Here is a 24,148-nt window from a genome sequence, read left to right as displayed (position 1 = left end):
AATTACCAACGCAATGATGCTATGAATTAGATAAATGCTCTACTAAATTCAAATATTTTATCTTAAACGCAAAATATTCATGCAATTACATCATTAATCGCAACGAGATACATTTTAATCTCCCCATTCCAAATCGAACAATATTAATAGCATGTGCGATTTTAACTGGACGATCAAGGGACTCGTAAACACGTACGACTAAAATCTCATTTAGTAGGAAATAAACAGTGTTCGCTATGGATTGTTAAAATATGTCTATTCGGTAATTAATTGCTCTTGTTTTCACCCCGGGTTTACACACGGTTAAACGTACAATAAACTAAGCGCCACTGGTCTGTTATCGTGTTTATTTGTTCTTCGTATTTTCAGTCTACTACATCGTCGTGGTAGCAAAGATTACATAAATCACTCGAAAATTCCAGACCCGCGATGCGTTTCGATGCATCAAAGAAAGATGTAGAAGGAAATTCCTCGTAGCTCTCGTTACCTTGACTTCCGTTCGATCATCGCTCGATCCATGGTAGCTCGTGTGTAAATACGTGGTACAGCACTGGCTTTATAGGCTCCCGTCGTAAAGATTTGCTCGGCTGCTGCACCACGACGAGATGTAAACATGCTTCCCGTTGATATCGTGCTTGTACGACACAGTACAGCATACGGGGCATTTTGTTTCACGTGGTAACGTAATTTGCCTCCATCTAGGAACCACGTTGGCGTTTTTCCATCGACACCGTTACCATCTTCTCATAACTTGAATTTACTGACCGGACGATAAACCATAGATACCGGTTTATAAAGGGTAGCACGGTGGTACGAAGAAAGTTTTTTGTGCGATACGTCCTGTTATGTGTCTGTTACAGATCGTAACGATGTACTTTATTATGTATCTAGATCGTAACGACGATGGAAAGGAATGTAGTAACATCTAGAAGGAAACAAATGATCGATGTGGTTAGAGGGAAAAGAATAAGAAATGTAACCAGTATGTGTGGACATTAGCCGAAGGGTTGACTCGTGACACGAAAATATTTGTACAAGTGTACAATCTTTGCTAGAAGTTTCAATCATCTATACGCGTTGCCTAATGCATCTATCTATTTCCATCTGCGTACGAGCCTTGAAACGATCTGTAAAAAATACCATAAAATAATATTGACGAGGTATAAAATCCTGCCTCTCATAAAACTTCGACCTCGTTTCGAAAAAGGTTGAATCATGGGTATACGTGTGATTTTCTTTCAACTCATCGGCAAGTAATCCCATGCCCTATTGACGAATATCGTAAAGATATGGCAAATAAACTAACCAAACAAGAAGTGCTCTAAACGAATTTATCGAATCTTATATCGAATCTTGTATCGAATGGTTTTAAAGTGTTGTTTGTCGAGGAAGAATAATAAGGTTCGATCGTTTTCGGTTCGATCATCTTCTGTTAAATCGTCACAAAAGCAGGGCCAGCGATCGTAGTGGAGGCGCAGATGCGGAGAGCTGCGCTGCGTTTCGACACGGATTGTCGATTCCTTCCGCCCCTCTGTACCGGCCCTCTGAGCGCTCTTCGGGGTCCCGGCTGGTATTTTCTGTCAGTCGACGGCAGGCCGCGGGTCGAGCTGGTCGAGAAAAGCTGACGTTCGTAAAATCAAGTCGCTCGACACGCGCACCGCTCCATTCTCACGCGTATACATTTACTTTACGACACGAGACACTGCATTTTGACGTTCCTCCATTTCAAAATTTCAATTAATGGACAAATAATGGATGAAAATACAGAAATATTGAAGATATTATATATCAATGATGAAATATTTCTCTTGAGTTGAGACATTTAAAAAAATTTGAAAGAGGATTTTCAAATGCTGACAGCTGGCTTAAAAATATCTATTGTTTGAGCAATTGAAGTTTAAAATATTACGGAATTAACGGTGCAAAGTTTCTTGAATTTTGAGAAGAAATTGCAATCTATCGTCGAGTTACCCGATAATCCCTGAAGCTTATTACGCAGAAATTGAAGATGAGATGAGATTACGCAGAAATGATCAGACAGGTTGATGAATGTGCGATGACAACTACCAGAAGCTAATCCACCTTCAAGCTCGTTTCTTACGAGTCTACGAAGTTTTTAGTGAATATATTTTCTAATATCAAACTTCTGAAAAATCTTATAATAATCCAAGTGATAAAAATGATCTCGCTTTGACTCAAAAAAATAAAAATTCGTAAATCGCACCAGTCATATATATCCATTGAATAATATTTCTCGCGATTTGTGGGAAATATTATCGTCATTAGTGGAAAAGGTTGATCGCAGAAGAGTCGACGAAACGAAGATAAGGGACGCGGTGACCCAGGCTGTCAAGGCGCGTATAAAATCGACGATAGCAAAGTCGACAGTCGGCAGTGTCGCGGCAGCCGCGCGCGAGAGAGGACGTCGTCGTTAGTGCTACGTCGACGCGTGGAAAAGTAAGCATAGAAAAGTCAGCGTGGAAACGTTAATGCTTCCCACCACGCTGTGTTTTCGCTTTGTCAATCATCTCGCAAGAATTGTGTTCGTTTGTGTTCTTATCGCAACCTGCCTCGATTGTGCCTGAACGAATCGATCCACGATACATTACGAATGAAAATCATGCTTAAGGGACGATCTATAGTGCGACCAGCTAATTAACTTGCAGTCAAGACGCTTCGTTTCGATGCAAAATCACGACGTACGTGGTCTGCGCTTGGAGATACATAGAATTATTAACGAATCAGTGATGAATCGGTGAAAAGTTCAAAGTAGAAGGAAAGACTCACAGAATTCATAGATTAGTCGAAAAGGAAATTTTCATTGAAAAGAAAAACGAAGAATCCTGGCGAACAAATTTAAAGGTTCGGATTAAGTCCTGGGTTGAATCCGGTTTAAAAGCGCGCGACTTTCCCAACTTTTCAAAAGATCCGCGAGATGCAGCGAACGAAAGACGCAGATAACAACGTAAAGCCGAGGAAGCCTTGAGGGATTTGCGGAAGGAGGACGAGAACGAGCTAGTGACTGGCAGGGAAGCGAGAAAGAGAGAAGTAGGAAAGAGAAGAATCGGAGTCGCGAACAAGAGGCAACGGAGAGGCGAGAAAACACTCGAGGAATGCCGTGGATAAAGTGTTTGGGCGGCGGAGGCGGAAAGGCCAGAAGAGGCAAACCACTCAGCGTCAGCCAGCCGATCCACCTGCTCGTCAAGGTATGATTTGCCTTAGTATTTCCCTCGACGAATTTTTCAAGCAAAATTTCTCCTCAATGTCTATGAAGAGGTTCCGACGGGGTGGTCCTGTTGCAAGATGGGTGTTAATATTGCGTTTAAATTATATTGCACATGGCCCCGATCAATTCGGCTATCGATGGTTTTCTCTTTTTTCTTCTGTGTTAAAGAGGTCCTCGAGTCAAATCTGGAAGGGATTCTGGCTCCAGATAGGCGACTTTATGGCCGCTCTTTAACTTTACTGGCACGGTTACGTGCTACTAAATCGCCGTATACACGCTTATCCACTTGTGTTGGATATATTTAGCATGATCAATGACGTAAATATTAATTTAGAGATTTCGATAGGGAAATGATGAGTAGTGGAGATTATTGAAGTTAATGCTTAACAGGAAGTTATCGTGATTTTGTATCGAAGACGTATCATTGACAAAAAAAAAAAAAAAAAAAAGGGCGTCAGAGGAAAATATCTAAATGGTAATCTTGTCTGGTGATCTCTTCATTCATTGGAAAATCGTGTGTTCTAAGATCTCCTTCGCCGATAATTTAGCGACAAGCCAGCTCCGTCCTTTATCCTAATTGCCTTCCATCCCTCCGACAGTTCTGTATCACGGAAACAAAGGACAGAACTCATAGATAACGCAGACAACGTTTACACGAAGCGTTTAATAAGCGTGTCGCGTTCAGCGAGAGGCAGCTTAACTAGGAAGATGGAGCGCGGGAACAAAGAATGAAGAAAAAGGCGATAGACAAGAAAAAAGGAGAGTCGGACGAGGAATGGGTTAAAACGATTATTGGGCGAGCATTTCTTTCGTGTTGGAATGCCATAAAGCTGGATAGATACGAAACCCTGAGATGACAAAGGGGCACCATGGTGGCCCTTTCAACCAGCCTTGATTTATTAATTTCTTCGTCGAAGACCTGCTCCTTTGAGTCGACTGACCCAGACCGCCCCGCGGCCGACTGTATCGATTCAATGATACATCCGCACGACCCACCAATTAAATTGATAATAACCACGCCGCGTTACCTGCTTGTTATCGTGCCTGCTGGCTGACTCTTAACGCAATAGTTAAGTGACACACACTTGTACGTGATCGTCACGATGAAGAGGACTGGCCTCGAAGGGATCAGATCGACGAGAAAATCTCACTTGACACTCGAATCTCGATTGACACGTTTTCATTCGGTTGATATCTCAATTTTTGCAAAATTGTATTGAATTGGCAGAATGACAGCTTCTAGTTCTCTTATACAAGTCTGTTCGTTCGAAAGGATAGAATTTTGGACTACAGCCAGTAAAAATTAACTAAATTCGAATTTTCTATTATTTACTGAGTGAGTAGCGTGAAGTAGGAAGTTGTTTAGGTCTGGTGGTCGAGTTCCTTTGTATGAGTAATATTTGGAATACATACGATTCTTTGGATCAGATCCAAGTTATATATTTCGAGAACAGTTAACGATTCTGGTGGATGACTGCTGGTTTGATCTTAAGTAGTTACAAATTACTAGGTTTCAATTATCGTGGAAAGTATGTCAGACGAAAATTGTCATTGTCACTGTGGCAGACGTGTTCTGATTATCAAGGTAATTATCGAAGCACAAAAGCGACTTGAAAACAAGGTCGAATCCTCTTTCGTGTAGTTTCCTACGTTCTTCTTTTGAAACGACATCCGCTATTCAACACTCTTTTTATGCAAATAACGTCGCCTGGTCTGTAATTAAACGAAATTAAATTAAAACAATGTGGTGGAACTGAACGACGAATTAATTTATACGGCAAGAAGCGATTGATCCTCGAATTAATTAAACGCCGGTCAAAATTGAATTTCTCCGATTAAAATTTACGACCGTTCTGTTGCGAATGATCGTTTACTTTTTTTTGGAATATCGCGTCACCTGTTCTGACAAAATATGTAATTCGTCAAGTCTGCTAACGAGTTACAACATATACTACCGTCCATGAGTTTTTGTACAATTAAATTTGGTGTAATCCGATCAAAATGTTGATGTACCTGGTGTATGTTCAATGTTGTGGTTGAAAAATGCTTCTTTAGTGTTGATTCTTTATCTTCGGTCGGTACTCTGCTAAATTTAAACTAAGACAAGAAATATATCACTTAAGATCCATGTTTATCCGTAAAGGAGAGCTGACTATAAAGTTTTGGAATGTTGCTAGAGACATATATCTCAATCCCATTAACATCGAAATATTGAACAGACTTGTAGTCACCTAATTTATAATGGTTTAGAAAAGTATTTTAATACTTACGTAACTTTTTCGAATGTATTATGTGTGTTATAGAAAACATATCGAGCTTTCATTAACAGTAGTGTAACATATGGTATATACCATAATTATATTGATAAAATATGAAACTAATCTTCACATGTATGTAGAAGTTGCAAAATATTCATTATTCAAAAAATCGATACCAGAATCTAAAATAATTTAGAAGTGTTCACATACTTATAAGACATTAACGTGCATCAAACAGGGAGCCATAATGAAACAGGCAATCAGAATCCCGGGCGAAGTCCTCTCACGATAAAATAGAGTCCCACGCGAGGCTCGTTTTGTTTCAGGTAGCAACTCGGAGGCGTCGTTAAGCGAATTAAGTACACAGACTAAAAATCATGCGCTAATAGCGGCGCGCAATTAAATAATAGTAAAGCGTGCTACCACCCGTGGTTGCGTGCTGCAGCGATTTCATTAAAGCGCCACTTAGCATCGCGAATGCGATATTCCGTAGAATGAATGCGTCCATGAAGCTGGCCATTCTCGCTGCTCGTTCTCCGCGCTCCTAAAACTCGCCTAGGCGAAAACTTTGCCGCGTGTTTGTCTCTCTCATTTATACGAAAACGAGCGTACCGTCGGAATCACACGATAAAGATAAAAAACTTAACTTTTTATCACTTTCTGGATTTTTTGTCACTTTTTGTATTTTTCACGATTAATAGATGTTTTTTTTAAAGAGTCTTGTTTGTTTTTTAAATATTTTTTGTTACTGCAAGATGTTATTCCTAACGCAGACGTGACGACGTGTGCGAGCTATCCGCGATCATGCGAGCGCACCACGTCTGTTATTATAACCGTACCATTATCGGTACTATACACCTGTACGGATTGGTTCTGGCCTGTGTACGCCGCCCATCAGCAAGCACGCTCCAGAGCTGGCAATTAAATTAGCGAGCCCCTGGCAATTCTGCGATTTTTCACATGACGAAACTTTATGTAATAGTACTCGAACGGAGATGAAAGGTCGCGACTCCGATGATCTCGAGGAGTGTCTTTGGAATTTGCTTAATTCTAGTCTACATTAGTATATTACTCTTCCACGCGAATTACTTCTGGCCTTTTATAGACTTCGTATTTCCTAATCTCAGCAACAGTGTCAGATTTCTGCATTACGTATCATAATCTCGTAAAGATGTTCAGGTATAAGTAAACGTGCATTTAAAGTCTGTTATCAAACATGCATGGAACGAAATTCCACGCATTGCATCACGTTCCTCGTGGCGCTACACTTGCTTTGTACAAAGCCCGGCAATTAAGTCAGCGCACCTGCCACGCAATTATGCGAATTTTTCTCCAGGCACGCTCACCGTCACGGCAAATATGTTAGACCACATTTGACGGCGTATTTTTTCTTTTTACACGCATTTTTTGTCATGCGTGTACATGCTTAATACGTCTAATCGATTTGAACCGATCAGCTCAGATCGGATTACGCGTTTGCTTAGAAAACTCGGTAGAAAATTCCAAACGAAGCGATTTCTTGATATTCTCTGTATGCGTACGCGGAAAATTGAAATTGAGTGGTGAAAAGTACCTCGTGAAACAGGATCGATCGATCGAAGGAAAACACTCGACACGCTTCGATTACCTTTGGCTAAAAGGTTAAAAGCCGGGCTGGCGATATCTTTCACGGTGAATCAGCGAAGGCTCATAATTCTCCGGGAAGATTAGGAAAGTCTCATAACTATCGTCATCATCGTGAATGCTCTCCCGGTAACCGGTACGTGTACCAGCTCGTATATTACGCGGAACGTATGTGCGCATGCCATTGAATAGTACACACGGCAAAACAATGTTTTATTGGCTGGGTCCGCTCCCCCGGAACGGAGCTGCAACGTTCCTTTCAACTTTTTCTAGGCCAAACCAGCTCCAAAATTAATCTTACGGATATTAGACTCACCTAGAAGCTCCACTTTACATATCTCGATCTTTTACTTTGTTTTATCTCTATTTTATCTGTGTGGCAATTGGGAAGTTGAAGTGGTAAATGGTATAAGAATGCCACGAGTAAAGATTCTTGATAGAAACAGAGAATTTACAGTTAATTTTAATGTTCATATCTGTTATATGAATCTTCACCTCTCTATTTTGCTCTTTTTCTTTTTTCCCTGCTGCAATTGAGGAGTTAAAATAGAACAAGATTTTAGTAAAAACAAGGAATGTATTTTTGTTCATTTTCTGAAAGGTCAGAAAACTCAGCGTTTACCTTTTTTCGATAGACTTACAGAAAAAATAAATGGTAAAAATATATCTTCCATCTCTTCCAACTACAATCGTAGCTCTATTTTGTCATTGTCCTAAAAGATAAAATAAATTATTCTAGCACTTTTAACTCTTTTCGCTGTATTCCGCTGTGAAAAATCGCTTTCTATTTTTTAGTACTTCAATCGTTTATCATTTCACAGTCTGAGTTATTTAAATTTAAAAGCAATATTCTCTCTATTTCGGTGGCATTTACGCTGTTTTTAACAATCTCATAAAAGTAATGGAAATTAAATTTTCGCCGTTTTAAAGAAGGTAGAAGTTTCCGAAGAGTATAGAAATTAAATAACACGACTGATATAATAAGAAGATGGAGAAGTAAAAATGTAATGGCGATTCTATTTTTGAAACGCCATCGATATTCAAGGCTGAGAAGAGCGCGTTTTCTCTACGTGAAACGTCAAAGTGTCCGAGAGGTAGACACGTACGTGGGTGTCGATAATGTTGTGACACCGCTTAAAAGGTGTAAAGTAAAGACTGTGTGTGCGAAGCAAACAATTTTCGAGTTTATTGAGCGAACGCCCGCCGGCGAACGGTTTCAGGAGCCGAGTCCATGCGCGTAGGCAGATATACTTACCTCCTAACGTTTCAAAGCGTTTCTTAACGTTTAACAGCCCCTTTTCATCTTGACGAACCTCCATAATAAATTTAGAGTCGCGTAACGATTCGACTATTTCATTGATTCGAAGAATTTGGCACGACGTACACACCTTGTGTTATTACATTCAATTGCAAACACATAGGTATTAGAGTTTGTTCTTATTGCGAAAGTTTGCGGGAATTTCGCACATGGTGCACGGTCGGTGTTAATGGTATCCAAATTCGAGACAAATTGTACTAACAAGATTAGAACAGGCTAGTCAATTACCCGATGACTCCATCCTTGTTCTATTTTTGGACTCATGGACGTTCAGAGACTGGAAGGGTCACCCCTTCCAAAATGGTCGTCAAAAATAACACGTTTGCAGACGTTCGATGACATTTCTACTCATTCGCTTGCCAAATCTGGTGCCCAATTGGGTCAGAAAGTGCACGTGACGAAGCTTAATATCGGAATCTTCGATGTCTAAAGACAAGCAAAAGAAGAAGTTAAAGTATGCAGTGACCGAAATACGCTTCATTTGTATCGTCAAAAAGGAATTGCAGTGAATTTATAAAGTTTCTATGAAAAATAGCAAATTAATCATTCTCAGTGCGCAGTTCTGCTATTTATCTAAACTTCTGACGTACAACACTTGAAGAGATTTATAGAAGGGGAATCTTAAAAGTTTCCGGACAGGAGTAGCGAAGTTGAAGAGGAAGTAACGGCGGAATTGAATTGAGAAATTATTCGAGTGCTTACCGGACGAGGCTGCCAGTTCCGAAAAAGGAGGAAAGACGCGGAAAAGCAATACAGAGAAAGAGGGTTAACGAGCAACGAGCCGAGAGAAAAGAAACGAACACTGGTGGAGATTAAATCGCGCGATATCACGGCTTAACGATTCGAGTCTTGCGCGAGCGACGATGGCCGACCTCTTGAGATTCCTTAATTGCAGCTGCACGCCGGTGCGCAATTAAAAGTTCTTCAATTGGGACACACGTATCGCATCTCGCGGTACCTCGTAGTTTTATCCAACCCTTTGGGTCAACTACGTAGAATCTTTTTGCTCGTCGGATTATCTTCGTAGAAAGCTAGTTCAGGCTTGCGTATCCCGTTTCATGAATGGGTCAGCCATATCCAGAAATCTTGCTGACACCTGCTTCACACTTGCACGATTCCAGTGCAATTATGCCTCTGAAATAATCAATGTGAATGAAAATGATGTGCAGTGCTAAAGAATCAAGGACTTCTTTTATTCTATTAATTATTCGCGTTTGCGATATTAAACACAAGAATATGCAGTGAATAATATGTGAATGAAAATAAAAAAATGAAAATGATGTGCAGTGCTAAAGAATCAAGGACTTCTTTTATTCTATTAATTATTCGTGTTTGCGATATTAAACACAAGAATGTGCAGTTTTAATTATTCCGTTCTTATAATAAGCTTTGGTTTAGTGAACAGCATAAATGAAGCATGATAATACTCGTCGCAAATAATTTTCTTATTCTTTGAATTATCCCCATTTACAATTGAATTCAAGAATAGACAGTTCTTATTTTTCGCGTTAATAACAGAATGTAGTAATTCGTATCGTCCAAAGTGAAATAAAGCGATGATCAGAGTAAGAGACATAATTTTTGCTGTTCATACTTGATAACACAATCTAAATACGCTCTTTGAAGTAAAGCAGAATGATCATCAGTATAAAAGCAAAAATCAAGAATTTTTTATCGTCTAATCCATTTGCACTTGCGATACCAGATACGAGAGAAACCTGGTAACTACATCGTCGATCGTTTAGCTTCTATCGCAAATTATCATCGAAGATTTCCCTAAAAAGATCCGAAATACGTTCAGGATGCTGTCAGGAAGACTTTACATAAAAGCAATGAATTCCCCGAAGGATTTTCGTAACAACTGCTCTGATCCTCCGTTTTTTCCCATCGCCAGAATACTCTGTAAAAGAAAGAAGAAGTTTGAGACCCAGCCATAGATCTTGGCGAGGGGACGTTGAGCGATAGCAATAAGGAAGCATCAGAGAGATTCCCGTGCCTCGATCAGTCTCTCATTGTTTCTGAATAATTGATGCAGCACTTGGCGTCGTCGGTCGATCGTCCAGAGAGAACAATCGACCTGTTCGTGTGTGGCTTGGATGAAACCCGCCGGTCTACACGGCGGTACAAGCGGTCGATCCATCAGCGAATTATCTGGAATCGCGAAAAGTAAATCTCGCGACGTCGGGCGGCGTACACACGCGTGTATATGATAATCTGGGCAATATCGCGAAATGTCAGAAAGAGCGAGGCGCAATTTCGTCGTGTGTAGTCTCGTTACGAAGGATGTCGGGCCAAGTGAACATCGGCGTTGCGAAAGGAATTTGTTCGTTCGACTGTTTCCACAGGGAAATGTACTCTTCGTTCGACATGGATCGAACTATTGTTGCCACACACGCGTTTCATCGTGACGTAATTTTGAGCGCTCGGCGCGCGCGATGGGAACGATTCATCGGCCTTTTCTTTTTTATGGAGATTACCGGATACATTTGCATGTTGATTTAATTCGTTCGTGGGAAACGATCCGTTGTATCACTAATAAATGGAAACGTGAAACACCACTGGTACGTTGAAAGTGTAAATACAACAGAAAAATTGAAATTTTCATTGGAATAATACATTTGAAGATGAATATTTCCCGTACAATATAATAAATTAAATTTTATAAAATATATTAAAAAAGAAATCGCGGAATTAGCTCGAGTGGGTATTTTTGTAAGTTTATATTATATTCGAGAATGGTTTTCGTTTGAGAATGAGATTTTCTTAGGAAGTTCCCCTTGTAATCACAAACTCGTTCCCCTGTCCGCGATTCGAATGCTCGACAGCGCAGTTGGATCTCGGTAATTCCAGCAATCAGCCCGACAAACCCTTTTCACCGGGAGTACCGCGACACGACAGAATTCTTCCGTGGTCTCGGAGGTGAACAAAGGTCGTCGGATGATTTCTCGAGAGTCGGTAATGAGCAACGTGAGTGGAGCGAGCAGAAAATACGTGAAATCTGTTACTTCCACGGTTGAAGGCTTACTGCATCGGTTGAAAGCCGCACAATAAGAAATGACATCTCACTTTGCATATGATTAACCACACAGACAGATTCCAAGTTCCATTTCTATTCATAGGATCCTATTCGAAAGAACATAAACGAATCGATATAGAATCAGAGAAGAATGAAGAAAGAAAAGTAAAAAGTCTTCCGATAGTCGTTTCATTTTTCTTCGCGCCCTGCTTTCTTCCGGGAAAACTCGTAACCCGGATTTTTCGATCGTCTCCTCGAAACTTTCGAGCGAGGAATTTCAATTGTTTTATCTGCCCAATCGAAAAAATAACGAGCCTTCCGATGGATTCTATTATTTAGCCCGTGGACTGAGTTGGTCGAAAAGTCATCGACGCCGCGTTCACGTCTCGGATTTCTTACGAGTATCGCCGTCTTTTTCTATCTGGTTCTATTCTGGCGAGGAGTAGTGCGCATTCCATGTAGAGATGCTCGTAGCGAACGAACCGGTGCAGAAGGAGTACGGGACCGTGGCGAGGAACGCAGTCTACCGTGTATAAAAGGGTGAAAGGTGAAGATCAGTTAAGGGTGATATAGTGAAGGCGTTTAGTTAAATCGATCAGATAGCAGCTTTGCATGGCCCCTTGGTGGCACCCTCGCGCGTCTGCCACTGTCTTTCCCTGAATTATGAGCAACGTCCACCTGCAAAACGTTTCTTCCTTGATCTGTATTCCCACAACGAGCACGTGCACACCGGTTCAATCTCTTCTCGCTCTTTCGTTCCTTTTTCCATCCTCGACTTTCAACCCAATCGTTGCCATACGTTTCTCGTCGTAGTACGATTTCGAACTCGTTAGGATTTTATTTTGCTGCTAATCTCCTTAGAGTCATATTCAGGTTGCTCGGTGGTGTGTCTCGTAGACTTTGCTCTTAGATTAACACGTTTTAAATCGCCATGCCACGAATGTACACGCTAATCGTGGTAGCACTTAAAGTGGAAGGATATCCGTGACGGGATTACAGCTAGGAAAGATAGCTGTCTACTTATTTTTTTAGGACGATTGGCCTAAAAGTGTCCATCGAGGAAATCATCTAATCACCAAACCGAGTTTCCAGAATTACGAGAGGCTCTTTAGCTGGACGATTTATCGTCGATTTACGACAAGGTACGAGCGTTTCACTTCATCAACGGTATCGAGAACGGTCCACCAAGTCGAAGGATAATGGGCCGATGAGTAAACGATCATCGTAACCATTACTAGTTCTCCTCGAGCCTGAACAATCCCGCGCTTAGCGCGATTTACCGGCAGTGAAGAAAATACGAACTTTCTAACATTTTTCACTGCGTCTTCCGCTATCAGCATTGCAAAGTGGCAGCGAGATTTGTGATCAAGTACTTCAACCTTTAATAGAAAATTAGTACAAAGTTTCAATACGATATTATATTATAGTTAACGTAGAGTAGGCTGACACGTGCATTGCATCACAGATATTTTAATATCTTCGGTACTTTAATATTTTGCGAATAATATTTTAAAAATTCTAATTATTTCCAAAGACAAATGAAGACAATTTTGGCAATATGTGATTGATGGACAACGTGCCAAGCTTAAGCGGGCATAAGGATAAAAATTCGAATTCGCTGTAACATTATTCTATTTGAAATTTTTCGCATATGGGATAAAATGACGACTCTTTCAGAAAACAGATTTAGAGAGGGAAAACTCGTCTATCTGCCAAATACACGCATCTATGTATAAAAACGCTGGCTCGAAGCGATTGAAAAGACTCGAGCTGGAAATCCTGGTCGGTTAATCGGTCCGATCGTTTCCGTGCACGCAAACGCTTCGAATGTTTCCGTTTGGAAATCGGAATCGACGGGAGGGACACGCTCGAATCGAGAGACGCACGCGTGTCCAATTGCAAACGTGAAAGCTGCCCGGTTCGCGCAGAAGTCGGAAAGGAGAGCGGAATTCGATCGACCGGATAAATGTTTAAGCACGCTCCTGCTTCCTGTTTGGACCATTAGCTGCGCCACAAGCCGTGCAATCGAATCCAAGGATCATACTCGGCGTAATGGTCGCGTGCTGACTTGGATCCGCGCGAAGATCTCTGCATGATTTCCCACGAAAATCGCAATCGTGGTTTGTTGATTACGAACAATGGTGTCCATTTGACGAATAGGAATTTATGGATCGAATCTAATGTACGTAATGTTTTCTCATCCTTGAGTTCTTATGTTAAAAAATAATGGTGTCTTCTAGCATACAACTATTTTGATTAACCTGTACAAAGTTCAAGATTGAATTTAAAAATGTTGGGGGCCCAAATAACTCTATCTTGCTATACCTCGAATAAAGAGGGAGACATTGATAAAACGTGTCGGTCGATTGACGTTCCCTCCTTTGTGCTGGTACAAAGTGGACGATTTAATTGCATGATCGAAGCACATCGTTTCAGATAGATCATCGCCGCATTGAGGTACATTCTATACGTTCCTTTTGAAATGGACAGTGACGTAACGACAGTTTCTCTATCTGTGTGTTAGACTCATCCTTGTCGGTGGAAGATAATGCGGTAATGAAAACGGTCTCGTTAGACCGCGCAATAAAATGACGTGGCGGTTAAAATCGAATCAGACTTATATAATTTTCTTGACTGTCAAGAATGGTAAATAACGGTGTTGACGACCATTTCGTTCACCGGCAATCTTATTAAGACAATAACCGAAATATTTTGCATAGAGTATTCGTGGACGTAAAAAGATAGCGGGTAATTTGAAAGGGTAATTTTACGGTAGTCCTTTGTTCTACCCGAATAAAATTATCTTTAATCTCTCGGTTATTAACTCAACCGACGGACCCAATTTTTCACATCACTTTACAAAAAGTATACGTAAAATATCTCCAGCGGTTTCAAAACTGTGATAGATATTTATACAAGCCATTATTTTTCTGTGAAAATGAACGAACCTCTGTAACGTCTGATTTCTAGCTATTTCTCAAACGATTATAGCCAGTACTTCCACCTGTCAAGACAGTGTACGGTCGTGCTATAATTATTTGATGGCGTGTTCACAATGACGATCACAGACATCGATAGCGCGTCACGATTCGCGCGATGTAAGAACGTTTCACCTGGTCTTAAATCCGGTCTTAAATCCAGATAACTGGACCATGTTACGTGACTTTTCCACCATATAGTTGGCAATGGTAGAAGTTTGGTTCTTTCGCGCGGTGAAACACAGCCGTCCCAGAAAACGAGTAGTCATTATTCGTGTTATTGCGAGCAGGATGCTGGAATATGCGACGCGTGGCCGTCGTTCCATATATTCTGCCCCTGGCATGCTTCCCGAATATTTTGTTCCCTTTGGAATAATACGGTCTGCGCCGTGTGTCTCTGCAGCCAGATTAAAAGTCATCCCGAATTTTCTACGTCCAAGAGCACAGCCTCCCTGTAATCCTGTCGCAGGCGCCTGTAATCCGTGCGCTTACGTGCAAATCCAAATAGAGATGGAACAGGTGTGCAATTATCTGATGCCGTTTGCTCATGGATTTTATAACGCTGATGCTACCGGTTGTTGTTTGGAATGGATTCGGGGATCGTTTGTCTCGAGCCGGCAGGCTCCTCCTAGATGCTTTAAATTGTCCTTTTTATAGTAGTTCTCCTTTTCCCATTCTAATAAAATAGCATACTGAATAAGCTTTCTTGAATAATTTCCGCGTAACATGACAAAGGACAATGTTGTGGATCTCTATCTGTCTTCAAGATGCAAATGATCCTTATAGTTTTACTGAATACGAGTAGTTTCATACTAGCGTACAATCTAACATTCATTTCTATGTTTCTTCCAATGATATTTTAACTTTCTAGTGAAAATATCACAGAACCTCTCTGGATCATTTTTTTTTTTTTTTTTGAATACGACTTATTCACATTTTTTGTTCAAATAACAGATATTCATATTCATCGAAATTTCAATACATGGAGTTCACACTAATGTCCACTAAAATCTTTTCTCCAATAAATGGAGTTCACGTTCACTAAATTTCGTCCCAACAAACGAAATTCTACTGATATATATTTAACGATCGTACAAAGGCCATTATCAAGTGAGTTCGAATATCGTTCGAACATTAATAAGGCATTCGAAGATCTTCCTTGGTTTACCAAAGATATCTCCGAAAGGGGAGAATAAACTAACGATATCAACAGAGGAAAGAAAGTACCTCGGGAGAAGTTTGATTCGAAGTTTCCTCTTTGATGAGGTTTGTAACAAACCCCGAGGAAAAGTACCTACGGTCCTTATTAAATTTTTCCAGCAGAGTATTCACAGAGGCGAGAAATGATCGTTCGCACCTCATTTACCCCTCGCGTTTCGGTATTCTTTCTGCTTTCTTTTGCCTATCATCGCACCCTGCGCTATTATTTCTGCCTGTAACAACCCCTCGAGTCTGGCGAGACGACTAATATCTGTAGCTTGCAACCCCCGTCAGCGACAAAGACGCGTTATTATGCACGTTCCCGGCACGTCGTCAGCTTTCAAACAACCCTTTCCCCACCGGTAGCAACAATAACAACCGTGTCTAGTCGCTTGCGTGGCACAAATGCGCACACAGGAAGCGCACGTCCGATTTACCCGCGCTCGTCGCGGCTCCTACAACACTTCCGTTTAAATTAACCATGCTGACAAATTATTAATGTGCCCTGTCTGCGATGTGCATATTCACACGCGGAACTATGGCTTTCATACAGCAATCAGTAGACTTTCAATGGGAAAGCTGGTAATTAATTTTTCTAACGAATATTTAGTATGAAATTTTCTAGAAGGTTTAGAGGTCCGTTATTCCTTGATTGGAATACTTTTAGACATTGACACGTTGATTGTTGGTTATTCCAACAGAATGCACTGTTATTAGGCATGTACATTAATTTGGCGCTTTTAGTTTCAAGCCAAATAGGAATTTCTCCCCTGATGGGAGACTGCATTAACGTAATTGTACAAGCATCGTAGCAAACATAGGGCAGAAGAAATAGAACTAGACACTGCAACTTTGGAATTGCAGTAATTCCTTTTCATTCGAAGCTGCACATTTCGTGACGTGTATTTATGGTCAAGGTAAAATCGCGGACGTACGTTCATGGATCGTGATCTTCGATCTACGTTGTTTGCCTCGTGAGGATCTTCCCGAGAGTAACCTCTGGACACGTGGGTCACTTTGTCGAACTCGGCCATTTACCATCACGGTTCGGGTAAGGAACAAACGTTACGAAACAGCCCATGGAACACCGAAAGCAATAACGACTGGCAAATATTTGCCAGCCGGATATTACGTGTTTCCTAAGCTCCGACATTTCCAATAACAGAATAAATACACCCTGACGTACAAACAAGGATGCATCATCACGCCCTTAAACGGATACACAAATATGTTCATCAAACTATTAATATAATAACCTTAATAAATTAGTTGTAAAGCCAAGCATCCGAGCATTCAATCGACAATGGTAAAAATTCCAATTCTACTTTTCCTAGATGAAGATCTTCATCGATAACGAATGGAAACACGAGAATCACCGATCTTAACGATCCTCATAAGTCAGTGGCTTCGAGTACAGTTACGCGGTTCCGCGGTCATAATTCTCCTCGCTTAATTGTATTAATAAATCCAATTAGAGTGGTCGACGTCGATTGAACGATAGCCAATAATCTAGCAGATGGTACGATCGAGGATACTGTCCGTCTGGAGGTGGGACCAGAAGTTTCTGCAGATTCGAGGTTCACTGCTTCTCGCGCTGTTTCCATCCTAGCTCCTTTGAATCTTCTGGGACGAGCTCCGATCGATCGAATGGAAATTCCATTCTCGTTAAGTGCCATGGAACAAGTTGGAGATATACGAATAAGAGGGGAGTCAGTCGTGTCACACGGTTCAGAGGCAGAAGGCAGAAAGAAATAGAGAATAGGAAGGGGAAAGCTGGAGCAAAAAAGAGGGAAAAAGGGACAGATAGGTTACAGGAAGGGGAAGAGTAGGTTCGTAGAGAATCTACCGCTAAGGCGAAGCAGATTAGAGCAGGTCGGGCACAGCGAGATTTCATCTATAGGCAGCCGCTTTTCATCCTCCCCTCCTTTTTCTCGTCCTTCCCTTCTGTGAATCGTTCCATTCTCCTGTCGCCCTTGAATACCTTCTGTCCTAACGATAGAACGCACATATAGTTATAAAACCGAAGGCCCTTTCGCAGGGATGTGTCTCTTATTCCTTATCGTCACCTACTGAGAAAAAAGGTGAAGAACCGGTTTCTTCGCCTTCCGCCGTTTAAAGAATCGCTTGTTCATTAATATGACAGCTTATTACGCACGTGCCTGCTGCCGATCGTCGTCCTCTTCTTCTTTTTCCCCCTCGCTCGGCCGTTTCATTGGGCGATTTATTTCGCGACTGGAAACGCACTCTCGGTTCGGGGGAAATCAATTTTTATCTTGTCAAGGAAGGAATATTTAAAACGTGATTGCGTCTTTTACGAGAGATTTCTGCGTGATTAACGATCCATCGCGTTAACTACATTACGCGGTTTCTTGAATATCTAAGCGGATTACTATCGATAAAGTGGTAAAGTGCTCTTTACGATTTATGCAGCGATAGGTTTGATTAGGAAAATCTGGTAGATGTTCAATAGTGGGTTTTAGCTATTCAGTTGTATCACGCTGTGAAATCCTCTGATCCTCCGCTCTAAAGAACGGGTTCAAGCTCTGTGGCAGGCCACAATGGGTCGATTTAAGGCAAATAAATGGGCCTTTCGTGGGCCTCAACGCATATCTAAATATTTCGGGCCACGCTGCTAATGTGTCGCTGTATCACGAGGGCACGTTCCAGCGGTCATTAAAGAATTCATTGCTCGTTCACGAGACTACGCGCATCCTGTTGGAGAAAGAACCGTTTGGGAAAGGGATTTCACGGAAACGTGTCGAGTGTCGGGCAACGAAAAGGCATTATGCAAATAGCCACAAAGCTCTGCCCGGTGACACTGGCCTCGTATTCCAGAGTCTCGTGCTTATACTCACGAAATTAATCACCGTGCATTTAAACGCTCTCAACGTTTCGAACGTTCGCACGATTTTTCTCGTTGAAAATTTATTGGAGTTGTTCGCTCGTACCTCGTATCTCGTTTTTTGGCAAACGTCGCTTGTTTTATTCCGCGAGAAGGACTCGTATTACTTCCAGACGAGAAGCGTGAAAGTCAACGTCGTGGAAGGGAAAGAAACCAGCGTCGACGAGCATGAAGACTTGGCGAGACGCAAATAGACGATTGATAAATTCGTCTGGAACGACGAGGCGCATCGAGATGCATGCTGGTGCCTTACAGACTAGAAGGAGCTAATGCGCTTTATGGGGCTGACGGGATATTGATGTGCATGCGGGAGTCTAACGCGCCAAAAAAACAAGTTTACCTCCAGACGCGAGAAATATCACCATTCGAGTTTAATGTATTCTTCAGCTCTGAATTTGTTCGTCTATTATGTGGATAGTCGAGTAAAACATTTTGCGGTTGCTATAACCTCGTTCAGATTAATCAAATAACTCGAATAGAAGCTTGTGTGAATCAAGTCATTCCAATGGAGCAGCTTGAATTCAAGTGAACTAACTTTGAGCAATGGTTGCTGGAATATTAGTAAAGGTGGTACTTGCTGGAATATTAGCAACGACGGATAAAATTCGTTTCTTAAAAGAAAAAGAAATATACATGTGTTTAATCGGATCTTAGTACGCACTTCATAAAATTGAAAGGTTACTTTAAGTCAATACTAAAATGCGTAACAATTTCAAGTAGCTCACGTTACTAAAGTAGTTTCAAGGGATTCTAAATTAAATGATTAAATTAATGAGAACCAGGCTAGAAACTCGGGAGAATATTTCTCAACTTGACTAATCTGAACCAGTCTTAACATCCGAAGCCGTCTTCAAAAATTAAGCATCCTTATTTTTGTCCGCGAACAGTTACTAATTTCCAACATGCTGTATCAGTTTTCCTCCTGTCAAATGTCCTGCGCACCGAAATATCTTTCCTAAGCGATGAAATGGCGGCAGAGACTTAACCAAAGACACGAGAGACAAGTCTCGCGTGCAAAGTTTTACGAAAAAGAGGAGAGAAAGGGTATCTGGAAAAGAAGACGACGATAATCTTCGTGGCTGGTCCGGCGCACGATGAAGAGGATTCCACCTTCTCGCCGCGGGGCATTATTCTACACGTGCGAACATTTCGCGGGAACAATGGTCCGGTCGTTAGGAGGAGTTTTCGTCCCGAGTTAGGATCGTGTCCGGCCGGTATTATTCCGACGGGTTCCTGGAACGGCGTTCGTTTGTCGGCAAAAATAAGAAGCCGTGAAAAACTGTGAAAGCTGCGGAGGTCCTGCGGAGGAACTAGCTGCCGTCGACTGGCAGTCAGGCAGAACCGACCACGAGGCTTCCCTTCCTCCTTCTTTCTCTCTACATGTGTTTTCTTTTCTGCTTTTTGTTCTCAGGCTGCTGCGAAGCCAGGCTTTTAGCCCTCGTTCTCACTCATCCTTTCTTCCCTGCACACACGCTCATTGTTCGGCCTCATTGCTTCTCGCGAGGACATTTTCTGAAACTAATTGGCCCGTCGCCTCATTAGACACGAAACTCGCCCGCTAGATGACGGACTTGGTTAACGCGAATACAGTCCTGATTGTAACCCAAAAGTGGAGATCGCAGAGAGAGAGAGAGAGAGAGAGAAAGAGAGAGAGCTATGTGCCAGTAGACTTTCAGTTGAAGTTAATTACCATGAAAACAGTATCTAGGTAAAAATGCAAGTTTTTATGGTGATGAAGGTAGTTAGAGGGAATCCTTTAGGATGTTCAAACTTCCTTGCAGTCATCACGAGAACACTACCTGGATAAAATTGCAGATTTTTGTGGTGACTAGAGGAAGCTGGAGGAAGGTCTTGTAAAATCTTCAAACTTCTTCGGAGTTAATTATGTGGAAAACGCTATCTGGGTAAAATTAACAGACTTTTGTGGTAGCTTGATGACGAAAATACTTGAGCGAATCTTTTAAGATGTTCAAACTTGTCTAAGACTTTAAATTTCATTCAGCGATGCACTGCTCTGCTTTTTTGTGTCACTCCGGTTTTTATTTTTACTTCTCGTTTAAATTTCTTCGGTACACGTTTTACATTCCAGTCGTCGATACTTCTAGTATCAGAAAAAGAGAAAATGCTTTAGAGTGATATTCAGAAGAATTCCATACAATGCTAAGCGGTGGGAGATCGTCTAAAGAACCAGCGTTACAGAAATCCAGGCAAAGTTCGATCCACGATCGAGAGAGCACTCTAGACGAGCGAACGATTCGTTCAAGTGGGTGGATTGGTGGATGCACCCACGCAGTTCCGCGTGTGTACAGGAAGGCCGTGGAATCGACATAACAGTGGGAGAAGAGGCCACCCGTGGAAGCGCGTTTTACATAATCGGTCAGTCGGGAAAGGTAACGACGCGTTCGCGAGCCGGATGCGCGTTTCTCGTGAATATTCTCTACTGAAGAGTGCTGGCTACCAACGGTGGAAGGCGCCCGAGGACTGAACTCCTCCCTGAACTTCGATCCGTGTAGTTTAGATCTACGCCACACCTATAATGTTGTATGCCGCGTTTCGTCGAGCTGTTGAAACATGTTGCGTCATCGAGTTCATGTATCAATGTATTCCGGTGAACGATGTAATCGTCGTCTAACCGAAGGCGTAATAAGTTTATCGACGCAGACAGTTACACACATCATGGACTTTTTGTGGCGCTAATGAAGTCAGAAAAATTCTCTACCTCGAGATAGGTCGAAGATAGGAAAGAATAAAGTTTGCGTCGGAGAGAAAAGCAAGAAGAGAGAAAAGCAAGGAGAGAAATTTGCAAATTGAGGAACTGATAGAACGTCTCTTGGCCATGTTTGCAACATACTTATTTTCTCTTTAATTTCTTCAACTCTTCTTTTAAATGTTCATTATATTACACGATTGCTACGAGTATATCCGTAATTATACTTTAAGAGAACTGTATTTAATTACGTCGTGAAATGGAGCTTAAGATTTTTTATAGAAGCAGTTATTTTCATTTAATATAAATCAGTGTTGATGATTTTTATGACACCGATTTCGCCATAGAGGGTATGTCGCTTCTAATTAATACAGTATATTCTTATCTCAAAGGTTTACAAATTTGACAAGGTTAGTCTGTGTCGAATACGTGTGCATCGTGCAAATTTTTGACTATACATATCGAAATTTTATTCCCTTCAAAACGAGGCCTCAGACGAACAAATTTTATTCCATATTTTCGATGCAAAATAACCTCCCGCCAATTGTCTGTTCCCTTTCACTTGGGAATTTGGTAAATACACGTATATTTGATAAACTATCGAGCTCGATTTTCTCGAAAATGAAGCTTTCAACGTAATTTTATTATTCTTGATATTCTTTTCGTTTCGAGCCATAGAATCTTCTAGATTTCACTGGAGCCACGAATTTAGGCCCACAATATGTTCTCATCAGAAGAATCGTAGGATTCGAAGAAAAAGGGAAAGGTGTAATTTAATGGTGGATAGGGAAGGGTCCAAGGGTTCTAATCCGAGAAAAGGAAGGATTTCGTGGATGGTTGGGTAAAGACAAAGGAATATTCGTTGATCGACGACACCAGAGATCTTTTGGGGCTGGAAGGCACATCCTGACCTCCCAGTGAGATAAATCGTCGTGGGACCGAACTTGTGGCCATTCTTCGCTGCTGTTAGTATATAGCCACGCAACCTGTGCGTCCTTGCCGGTCGACCGGTTAATCTTGAATCGCCTGTACAACCTGTCCTTCCTGGGATCTCGAATTACGCGTGAAAAAAGTTGGGTGTTTCGTTTACACGGTCTGGAGAAGGGAAAGGAGGATACGTAAGAGAGGAAAAAGGAGAGGAACATCGCTGGTTGTTCGACATTCGGTCGAATCACGGTGATGTTAACTTAGGTGGCGTAAACCCCTGAGGGGCATAAGTGGCCGTTTAGGCGATCCTGCAGGGACGAGATTAATGCGTCACTTGGCGAGGAGAGACCCCTCTCGAGCCGTGTCAAAACATGTGGACCGAAGTGCCACCAGCGTTCACGACAATTATCATCTCCACCAGTTAAACGCTTCCGTCTGCTATACTCGATGAGCAACTCGGACGAAGAAGTGGTTAGGATGAGTTTAAGAGTCGTTTCTTTGAAGGGTTAATCGCTGCTTGTTGCCTGTTCACACGAAGATAGAGATGGCGAAGATGGTAGAAATTGGCTGGTCAGATTGTGGAACTGATCTTAGGCACCCGGATCCTTTTGGGCATATAGAGGATGGCGTTTTAATGTTGAAATATGGACGGAGAATGGAGTTAAACTATTTTCACGAACTTCTTATCAAAGAGATTTATAGAGGAGAAGATGATATAATAGAGAGTTGGAATCAAAATTTGTTATTCATCTAGAAAATCATAGAATTAGAAATTGTCCATTTATTTCCAAAGATCTGCGTCGAATTGCTCTATTTTTCAAGAATAAAACTTTAAAAAACATCATTAGTTAAATTCCTACGGTGTTCTTGGAAGAACATTGTAGAAAGGATCGAGGAATTTCACCGGCAATTTGGCGTTTATCGCGGATCAGGAAATTCGACTAGCGCGGAAATCGCGGAAGGATGCCACGAGCGCTGTGCGGCATTCTTCAAAGCGATGCCGGGGAAGCTGCACGCGCGTGGGATCGTGACAGGCTCGTTGAGCGTGAACGACGAAGAAGCTATTTCAAAGGGAAACAAAGTCTAAGTCGTTAATCCGCTTGGCACTTGCCAGGAAACGGGACGAGTCGATAGCCGACCCCTACTGCACGACTAGGGTGCGGTTTTCAAACAAACATCGAAAATCGAGATTCGATTCTGGCACGACTTCGCAACATTACGTAATTCGGTCGTTGCACTACGGCTCTTAAATTTTGCCACAGTGGCGGTTTCTGGTCCCGTCCTAGTCACTGTTGTTTCTACGAAATTCCGAAATATCCTCCACTAGCACCGAAATAATAGTTCGTATCGTTAGCTCGTGCTAGGATTGGTGAAAACGTTTGCCTTGGCTTATTCGGACGGGCAAAGTTCCCGGGTTGAGTTGAAGTTTGGTTGTGTTATTGGATTAAGCTTTATAGAAAGAAGTATTAAGGAACCCCGAAAGTTTGGAAATGTAAGGATAAAAAGATTCGAAAATTCTTAAGCAAAGAAATGAACAAACGTAACGATTCGAAGGTTTGGAAGACTGAAAATTAGAAATCGGAACCTTTAAAAATTTCGTTGTTCGAAAGCTTGTAAATTGAAAAATTTAAAAAAAATTTGAATGCTTGAAAGGTTTAAAACTTGAAAATCGGAGACTTTAAAGAATTGAAATCGCAGCAGAGATAAGTTACACGAACTGCAGCTATTTTATACCGCTTCCTTGATCTTTCCGGGCATCGTCCAACAGAGTACTGCCGTAGGTCAAGAATCTCTGATGTAACACTTAGACACGCCTCAATTATCCGTTGACTCATTCTTCTTCTTCTTCTTCTTCTTCTTCTACTATTCATCTTCTCAACAAAGGTTCAACATTCTGATATAGTATAATCACCCCTCAAAAAAATTACCAACTCTCACAGTCAAACCAATTATTCTGCAAATACATCAAAATAAACAACAACGCGGCAAGCAC

The 24,148-nt window shown here is 41.5% G+C and overlaps 1 protein-coding gene across 6 annotated transcripts in view; it reads left to right on the top strand.

The window, feature by feature from the left end:
* The first annotated feature begins 1,809 nt into the window (after positions 1-1,809).
* LOC117216407 (tensin-1) overlaps positions 1,810-24,148 on the top strand; it is a 181,199-nt gene continuing 158,860 nt past the window's right edge. The window contains exon 1 of one of the 6 annotated variants that reach the window (XM_033463097.1): positions 1,810-3,206. In XM_033463097.1, the coding sequence (XP_033318988.1) occupies positions 3,114-3,206 (93 nt within the window). In that variant the 5' untranslated portion in view covers positions 1,810-3,113. The remainder of the gene's footprint in view (positions 3,207-24,148) is intronic. The other 5 variants (XM_033463096.1, XM_033463095.1, XM_033463098.1 and 2 more) reach the window with 5 other exon arrangements.

The sequence above is a fragment of the Bombus bifarius genome, unplaced genomic scaffold (assembly GCF_011952205.1).
Source record: "Bombus bifarius isolate JDL3187 unplaced genomic scaffold, Bbif_JDL3187 scf7180000010271, whole genome shotgun sequence".
Classification (NCBI taxonomy): domain Eukaryota; kingdom Metazoa; phylum Arthropoda; class Insecta; order Hymenoptera; family Apidae; genus Bombus; species Bombus bifarius.
Note: the sequence above shows the minus strand (reverse complement) of the source record. Positions and strands in the feature narration are given on the sequence as shown.